The sequence below is a fragment of the Eleutherodactylus coqui genome, chromosome 13 (assembly GCF_035609145.1).
Source record: "Eleutherodactylus coqui strain aEleCoq1 chromosome 13, aEleCoq1.hap1, whole genome shotgun sequence".
Taxonomy (NCBI): Eukaryota; Metazoa; Chordata; class Amphibia; order Anura; family Eleutherodactylidae; genus Eleutherodactylus; species Eleutherodactylus coqui.
This window is the reverse complement of record NC_089849.1, coordinates 95,208,335-95,218,352: the sequence shown is the minus strand read 5'-3', so window position 1 is coordinate 95,218,352 and position 10,018 is coordinate 95,208,335. Positions and strand designations below refer to the sequence as shown.

Genomic DNA, 10,018 nt, shown 5'->3' with positions numbered 1-10,018 from the left:
GTATACTGTGCTACCTTAAGCCACGTCCTCTTTAACCCTTCACATCCTTCCTAACATCATGTCTGCAACTGTTTCCAAGTAGAAAAGAGAGAGAGCCGCAGCTCGAAAGGAAGGAAGAGCAAACACAATGCACAGGGTTAATGACTGCCAGCTCTTCAGCACAGTGGCGGCTTGTAAACCCTTCGAGTCTGGCCATTAAACATCATGCATATAATGAAATGAGAATGGCAATGTCACGGCATAAAACAAAGTACTCTACATATAAAATCTCATACACCATACAGATTATGGGATCACCTCCCGCTCATTTAATTGCAAGCTCTCTGCGCAAGGAATTTGTCTTAATTCGAGACTCTTTATCTTGGCTGCTCCCCACACTGACAGGTGAAATAATACGCACGTCATGGTATAGGACACCTACTGGGAAGGGGCCCGTCATCCACATCGCCCCAACATCCCATAGGATACAGACGCAGAAGAATTCCAACTGAGTGACAAATAAGAGCCTGGATTCTTGAACCAAAAGGGGGTAAGCATTCTTCGGCTCCTCTGGAACAGAGCCATGAAAATCCCCCATACATCTGTGATCCCTGGTTGTGTCATTTCCAGGATAATTCCATTGATTTCGACACATTGTATCACATAGAAGAGTGTGCTCTTCTTACAAAAGAGTGAACATGACCTCCTCAACCAACCCTAGATATCAAATCAATCTGCAGCTACCAGCCCCGTTGCCCCCACCCTACTATCCCAATATACCCCTAATAGCCCCCAACCGCTCTACATGACCACTCATCCTGGGGTAAACGTGTTCCTTAACTAGTGAAATCCTGATGCCCGTATCAATTGATGCAGGGATAAAACCACTGTGGGCGGACTTACACGAAGAACATCTCCTCCTCTTGTTTTACTAGTGCAGGCAGCAGCTTCTCCTATTCATTGAAGAACAGCTTTTAACATCTGCAGTGAGAGATGAGGGTGAGTACAGTTCCCTTCGCTGTAGGATCATGCATGGGGTTTGCAGATGATGCTTTTGACTAAATGCAGTAGATTATGACCCAAGGTTTTTGCATGACTGTGTCCACAATTTGGATATTTTTAAGGGATTAAACAAGAATAGATTTATTCCATGGCAGATGTATCTTGGGCAGCCGCAAAGGGACATAAGGTTATATGATTTAAAACTCTAATGATGTAAGAATCTTGGCTTGGCTGAGAAATCGAAAGGGTGGGGGGGAGGGTTATGCTTGTATAATGCTTCCTAGAGTCACGTTTCCAGATATCGTTTTATTGATGGGTTGTCAGAGTGTTAAAATAAGTGAACTGGGACTTAGACCACTTAGGTTGGCACTGGCTGTACTGAAGCTCATTCCAAAGCTTTCCTTGATGTGTCTGCAATCAGAGCCGTTTGATGCTGAAGGCTTACTCATGGGATCCTAGAGCTCCACCATGCAGAATCCTTTCACCCAGACTTTTTACGGATTCAAAAAGGAAGGAAAGGGAAGCTTTGAAAATCAATATTATGTCTCCTCTTTTGCCTTCTTCTTCGCCTTTGAATTAATATATGGAGTCAGCTGTTAACTGATAATGTGCATTATACATGCAATGAATGAGACACTATCTACTCTGTGGATCCAACCCCATGGGGTGGTAGGTTTTATAATGCTTGTGTACACATTAGCATAAGGAGGGGTAGCGAGCTGTTGTTAATCAGATTTTTATTTTCTATTCCCCATGTCCAGGAGCTGCCTACATACATGATGAGCTAAAGTGTCACTTGACATGCATATGGTAAATGTCTATCATTTCTTGGCATTGCTCTCACTGGGATGTATCTGGAAGCCTATCTACATGTTGAACATTTAAGCAGCACTCAGTCTGGGATAACTTGTGTGACTTTGAAGTCTACTAGTGCTACCATCAGTGGAATATCTCAATGACGGAGAAAGAAATGAGTCCATGGACAATGTCAGACTGGAGGGGACGCTATATGTAGGACAATCATTTAAGCCTTCCCGTTACATTTTGCCATATATCTACTAGGCAAGGGGGGAAAAAAATCCGTGCCTCACCTTATTTTCAAGGTTCAAGGCTAGGTGTTGGTTGATCATGAGGTGGCAACACGTGCTACTTCTTGTGGTCTACTTAGATCCACTAGGTCTTCTTTATCATTGTGAAGCTGCTGCAAAAGCTAAAGGTAACAAAAACCAAGGACCTTCCAAAAAACCTGCCAAAGGGAAGGACCTTAATACCACAGCTGTGCCCCTTCCAGTCACCACAAGGAAGGTAAAAATCCCGGTCGTGCTACCTTATGAGAAGTGCTTGGGCTATTATGATGTCAGTGGTCAATGGGACAAAGAGTTTGACTGTAACCACACCACTCATCCTTACTGTTGTGGGACATGTTCTTTACGATATTGTTGTGAACAACGGAGCAAAAGACTGGACCAAATCCAGTGTAAGAAGTTGATTTGGGTCGTGACTACCAAACCGAACGATGTTATGGTGGAAGTTGATGCCTATGACCCACTCAATGACAAAACCAACACCACTGTATACATTACCTGTGGGGTCATCACATTCATATTTATTGTTGGGGTATTTGCCAAAGTGGCTTATGACAAAGCAAGACGACCACCTCGGGAAATGAACATCCACAGGTAAGATGGACCAATATATTGGCCATATGTAGGGCACAATATGTGTAAGAAAAATTGAAAATAATGCATTACTTAATATTAAACCCCCATGAATACAGACTTTGTCTTTCTCCTTGGTTCTGAAAACCCAGTACCACCAAAAATGATTTCCAAAACTGTTGCTGGAGGTCCAAACTATTACTTAACAACCTTAAGCTTCTTCATAACTTTTGCAACAAGGTTTTGTTATTACTATGTGACATAAGGTCTGTTTCTTGAGATCATCCCAACTTTTGGTTGGGGTCTCAGGCGTTTTAGTGTCGCCATTACATTTATATATCGTGTTGCTGGTTGTTCCTTCAATTCTTTAGAGCCGTCTACAGCAAGGATCTGGATCTTTTCTTAGTATAGGAATAGGATAAAGTCTTTGTCTTCTACTGAAAGATTGATTGATTTGGTCAAGAATCTCATTTTATACCACTCCTTGGTAATTCCTTGATTTATTTATGATTGTATTAGTTTAGATGAATGAACACCAGGAGTGTCCCAGGTCATTTTGAAATGTGTCATGGAAGCGAAAGATGTTCTTGAGAATAATTTTGCAAGAACAACCTATCTAAAGGTCATTAATCCTTGTTTTGAGGATGAAGAATTGATACATTTATTATATCATGCTTCGTTTCTTTTGTATTACATAACATACATTTGGGATATAGAGCCCCTATTGTCCATTAATGAGACACATGAGTCCTCTGACTCTTCCAATCCATTAATGCTTCCTCAAACCTGATGTGACAGCTAGTTGTTGTACAGAAAATAAATGGCTGTTGCATATTTAATAGGTTTAAGAACAGAGAATGTTATTAACACCACATCTGGTACATAGAGAACTGAGTCTCTCAACATCCTTGTGTTGCATCAGGATATTTTATTTAGGGTATCCTTCTATGATCTCTCAGATTTCTGGGGTCTCGTTCCCTGGCCAAAGAATAATTTGTTTTCTTCGTAAAAGTTATTGAGGGGCTGAGGAAACACATCCTGTAGTACAGTCAATGACATGGCTTACAAGGGCTACATTGATGACCTATAAAGTAGGTCTACGAGATGTCCTGAATGTCATAAAGAAGCTTTGTCTTCTTTCACTGTGATCAAAACATACAAATCAAAGTTCATCCAAGAAATCATCTCAATAAGAAGAACCTTTAGACCAAAGCTGTAACGCCTCTGACCACAGATGGTGAAATAGTTACCTCTACTACTAACTAGATGTTTATGAAGTCAAGGACAGTAACCATCTCACCCTTTCCTACTATGGTGGGACAAACTCTTTATGATGTTGCTGTCCATGGGCAGAGAAGATCAGAATTAGCACAAGAGGTCCTTAGGTCTTCTTCTGTTGTGTCACCTGCTGTCATTTGTTCTTCTAGTTATGAGACAACTCAACACAAGAGTCATAAATTTGCCACCCTGTCCATTGACTTAAAAAAAACATCATCACAGAATCCCATCAGCTAAATTCTTACATACATCTTTAACATCTAAGCTACTTTAGCAATTGCATTAGCTCACACTATATTCTTCTACCTCAGAATGAACTTGGACTCAATGACAGCCACTAATGGAAGTCATTTCAGTGCACATAACGGGTTGTCATCCTGCTTTATACACACTGATTGGCATATAGATCTCCACTTCCGCTTCCAGGTATCTACTGTGTCAGTCTGTGCTGTTGTTCTGTTATTCTATTCATGAACCAGGAAGACCAGGTTGAGTAAAGGTGTATCCCGTATAGACAGCGGTGTGCTGAAGTATGGAATGTAAATGAAGATTTGAATACACTATATAATATAAATCATCCATAACTGATGCTCTAACTGCAAGTTAAGGGCTTTTTAAAACAAGATATCAGTTGGTGTATTCAGCCCGGACATGATGAACAGAGCAACATTAAGTCAACGATGGAAACGTAAAAAATTATCATGATCCACAGGATAAGACAGAAAGTCTAGATTATTGCATAGCTTTATCGATACCGGGAGAGAACACTATTCCAATGAGATCATTCTACGCCAATCAGAAGCAGCGACATGTTACCTTGTGTCATCTCGGCTCTCATCTTTCTTCCCTAAGGTCGCCTGCACACGGACAGATTTGCATTGTGGAATCCAGAGCGGGCGTCCGCCTCCGGATTCCGCAGCACATACCTTCCATAACATTCTATTGAGAAAAACGCTTTTTCCTCTACCCAAGCAGAAATCAATTGCGATTTTCCACTTGCGGAGGACAAATCGCAGCATGTTCTATTTCTGCGCTGACTCCATGCAGAGGGCTTCTATTGAAGTCAATGGAAGCCATCCGATCTGCGGCTTTTCTACAATGACATTGTGGAAAGGTTGTGGATTCTGCATCATCGCTAGGCGATGACGCGGGAGAAGCAGAGGTTTAAAAAAATCTGTACTGTGCATGTCTGACGGCTCAACATGCGGACCATCCGGAGTACAGAGAAGAGTAAAGAAAGGTAGGAACGCGCGGATGCCGGCTCGGCACAGGGTCGGATTCTGCTGCGGGATTCCACATGCAGGAATCCAACCCACCCATGTGCAGCCAGTGTAATAGGCCTAAAAAAGTAACAAAAACTTTTATACCTAAAATACAAGATATCAGCAGGCTTTTATAGGCTTGTGCACCATTGTGGACAAGCTGGGTGTCAACCTCTGCTTCAGCCATATTGGTTGCCGCTGTAGGATTTCCAATGGAGTCTGAAGAAGGACCCAACCAATTAGCACGTTATAGACTTGGGAGAAAGGGCGTCTTTCATCTAAATGGCAGTAACCAATTATATGCAGGACGAACATTTATATACATATCTTTTATGACAAGTATAATATAGCACGGATTTAAGTCAAATGGACATTGTTTAGAGTAAGTGTAATACTCCATAGTTTACCATAGCAACCGGCAAATGTGTGAAAAATATAGCTTCTAAATATACTATCAAGGAAAGATAATGGAAGGAGAGATAGGTAGATAGATAGATAGATAGATAGATAGATAGATAGATAGATATGGGATAGATAGATAGATAGATAGATAGATAGATAGATAGATAGATAGATAGATAGATAGATAGATAGATATGAGAGAGATAGAGGGATAGAGGGATAGATAGATATGAGATAGATAGATAGATAGATAGATAGATAGATATGAGAGAGATAGATAGATAGATAGATAGATAGATAGATAGATAGATAGATAGATATGGGATAGATAGAGGGATAGATAGATATGAGATAGATAGATAGATATGAGATAGATAGATAGGAAAATATGAGATACAGAGATAGATAGATATCTAGATAGAGAGATAGATATGAGATAGATAGAAAGATATGAGATACATGGATATTAGATAGATAGATAGATAGATATGAGATAGATAGATAGATAGATAGAGGGATAGATAGATATGAGATAGATAGATAGATAGATAGATAGATAGATAGATAGATAGATAGAAAGATATGAGATACATGGATATTAGATAGATAGATAGATAGATAGATAGATAGATAGATAGATAGATAGATATGAGATAGATAGATAGATAGATAGATAGATAGATAGAGGGATAGATAGATATGAGACATATAGATAGATAGATATTAGATAGAGATAAATAGATAAATATAGAAAGATAGATCACATATCTGATATCTTTCTATCTATATCTATCTATTTATCTCTATCTAATATCTATCACATATCTATCTATTTATCTAATATCTATCTATCTATCTAATATCTATCTATCTATCTAATATCTGTATATCTGTTTATCTAATATCTATTTATCTCATATCTATCTAATATCTATCTATCTATCTCATATCTATCTATATATTGATCTCATATCTATCCATCTTCTATCTCCTATCTATCTATCTAATTTCTATCTATCTATCTCATATCTATCTATCTATCTATCTTCTATGTATCTATCTTCTATCTATCTCATATCTATCTATCTCAGATCTATCTATCTATCTATCTATCTATCTATCTATCTATCTATCTATCCATCTATCTCCTATCTATTTATCTATCTATCTAATATCCATCCATCTATTTCTTCATTATTTAACCATCTACCAATTATCCCAACACTACTTCACAATCCACAATTATGTATATAGTTTTGCCAAACTCAGCTCAGCTACTTGTTTTAGGGGACATTAATAGGTTATCCAGTTCCTTGTAAATGAAGCTAACTCCATTGTATAAAGATTAAAGACAATTCTACAACTTTCTAATATACTGTGTGCTTCATTTCATCACCATTTTCAGTACCTCTTCTTGCTGTCAGTGAATGTAGCGGGTTCTTAATGGAAGTGTATCCTGGTCATATATAAGTGCCATAAGTGTATAGATCATTCCGTGTGTCAGAGCTCTGTCTAGTAATAAGCGGAGCGCCCGTCGGCAGCGCCTCATCAGAATAAGTTGTTACTGTGAATGTTTCAGTTCTCAGCAAGTAAAATGTTGAAAATCATGAGGAAGTGAAACTCAAAGTATGTCAGAAATGTGCAGAACGTTTCATTATGCAGCACAATGATTAAGCTTTATTTATATAAAAACAGAAATCTTGTAAAAGTTAGGGTTTGGGTAGGAGTCTAGAAAGGCTCCGTTCACTCATCATCCTACTGAACATCCAAGATTTCCGTCTGTAGGATTTATGATGGAAGCCTTGAATGTACACATTTTTGCAACACCATTTAGTGGTATCCGTCACCCATAGGCTGCAATTGTAAAAATATACTACACAATACTGCGCTATTCCATACTGTAAGTAACATGGAACCCATGACGGAAATGACTAGAACAGAGGCCAAGTTGGCCTCTAGTCGGGTGAGTGGGGGTCTATGGCTCCATTTACTATATGCACAGGGAGCTCTCTGGGTGACACATATGGTAAATGTACATTGCCCATGCAGTGTGAAAGAAACCTAAGATTGCAGACTGTAGCTCATACTGTAACCATCCACGATATTCACTAATATGTCATTATAGCATATGCTGCCATGTGACGATGACTTATATATGGCAGCATACTGTATGTTATTCTGTGCCTATAGAATATATATTGTAAACTCTGATAATACAGGTCCCAGGTAATGAGATTTGCAGTCTATCTATCTATCTATCTATCTATCTCATATCTATCTATCTATCTATTTACTTATCTATTTATCTATCTATCTCATATCTATCTATCTATCTCATATCTATCTATCTATCTCATATCTATCTATCTATCTATCTATCTCATATCTATCTATCTATCTATCTATCTATCTATCTATCTATCTATCTCATATCTAACTATCTATCTATCTATCTCATATCTATCTATCTATCTCTTATCTGTCTGTCTATGTATCTGTCTCATATCTATCTATCTATCTCATATCTATCTATCTATCTCATATCTATCTATCTATCTATCTCATATCTATCTATCTATCTCATATCTATCTATCTATCTATCTATCTCATATCTATCTATCTATCTATCTATCTATCTATCTATCTATCTATCTATCTATCTCATATCTAACTATCTATCTATCTATCTATCTATCTATCTCATATCTATCTATCTATCTCTTATCTGTCTGTCTATGTATCTGTCTCATATCTATCTATCTATCTCATATCTAACTATCTATCTATCTATCTCATATCTATCTATCTCTTATCTGTCTATGTATCTGTCTCATATCTATCTATCTCCTATCTATCTATCTATCTATCTATCTATCTATCTATCTATCTATCTATCTATCTCATATCTAACTATCTATCTATCTCATATCTATCTATCTATCTCTTATCTGTCTGTCTATGTATCTGTCTCATATCTATCTATCTCCTATCTATTTATCCATCTATCCATCCATCCGTCTCATATCTATCTGTCTATCTATCATACTGTATAAACGTCCATTCTTATTGATTTACAATATCTAAACATTTTTTTAATTCTTTTACTACTTAATAAAAAACGCACAGGATGCAAATAAATCTGCTCCTTGCATAAAACAGATTGATAGTTTCATCAGTTCCATCCCCAAATCACACCATCTTTTTTTTCTCCAGATATGAAATGCATGTTTTCATACAACCAACTGTTCAGCACTAGAGGTTAATGTTCCCGATTTGCCTTAGGGCGAAAAATATTCTACATTCACCGCTGCTGCACTTGGAAGAACACTATTCAACCAAAAACTACTCCAATTCTCCCCTATTGTACATAAATAGATAGATAGATAGATGGGAGATAGATAGATAGATATACGATAGATAGATAGATAGATAGATAGATAGATAGATAGATAGATAGATAGATAGATAGATATGAGATAGATAGATAGGAGATAGATAGATATGAGATAGATAGCTAGATAGATAGATATGAGATAGACAGATATACAGATAGATATGAGATAGATAGATAGATAGATAGATATGAAATAGATAGACAGGAGATAGATGGATAGATAGATATGAGACAGATAGATAGATAGATAGATAGATAGATAGATAGATAGATAGATAGATAGATAGATAGATAGATAGATAGATATGAGATAGATAGATAGATAGATATGAGATAGATATGAGAGGGAGATAGATAGATAGATAGATAGATAGATAGATAGATAGATAAATATGAGATAGATAGATAGATAGATAGATAGATAGATAGATATGAGATAGATAGATAGATAGATAGATATGAGACAGGCAGATAGATATGAGATAGATAGACATGACATAGATAGATATGAGATAGATAGATAGATAGATAGATAGATAGATAGATATGAGATAGATAGATAGATATGAGATAGATAGATATGAGATATATAGATAGATATGAGATAGATAGATATATAGATAGATAGATAGATAGAGAGATAGGAGATAGATTGATAGATAGATAGAGAGATATGAGATAGATAAATAGATATGAGATAGATAGATAGATAGATAGATAGATAGATAGATATGAGATAGATAGATAGATAGATAGATATGAGACAGGCAGATAGATATGAGATAGATATGAGATAGATAGACATTACATAGATAGATATGAGATAGATAGATAGATATGAGACAGGCAGATAGATATGAGATAGATAGACATGAGATAGATAGATAGATAGACATGAGATAGATAGATATGAGTTAGATAGACATGAGATAGACATGAGATAAATATGAGATAGATATGAGATAGATAGACATAAGATAGATAGATAGATAGATAGATAGATAGATAGATAGATAGATAGATATGCTGGCACACGATCATC

At 36.9% G+C, this 10,018-nt stretch overlaps 1 protein-coding gene across 3 annotated transcripts in view; it reads left to right on the top strand.

Moving 5' to 3' along the window:
- Nucleotides 1–950: 950 nt before the first annotated feature.
- Nucleotides 951–10,018, top strand: part of SHISA6 (shisa family member 6) — a 334,205-nt gene continuing 325,137 nt past the window's right edge. For all 3 annotated transcript variants that reach the window (XM_066586596.1, XM_066586595.1, XM_066586594.1), the window contains exons 1-2: nucleotides 951–978; nucleotides 1,743–2,660. In XM_066586596.1, coding sequence (XP_066442693.1) covers nucleotides 2,110–2,660 — 551 coding nt within the window. In that variant the 5' untranslated portion in view covers nucleotides 951–978; nucleotides 1,743–2,109. The remainder of the gene's footprint in view (nucleotides 979–1,742; nucleotides 2,661–10,018) is intronic.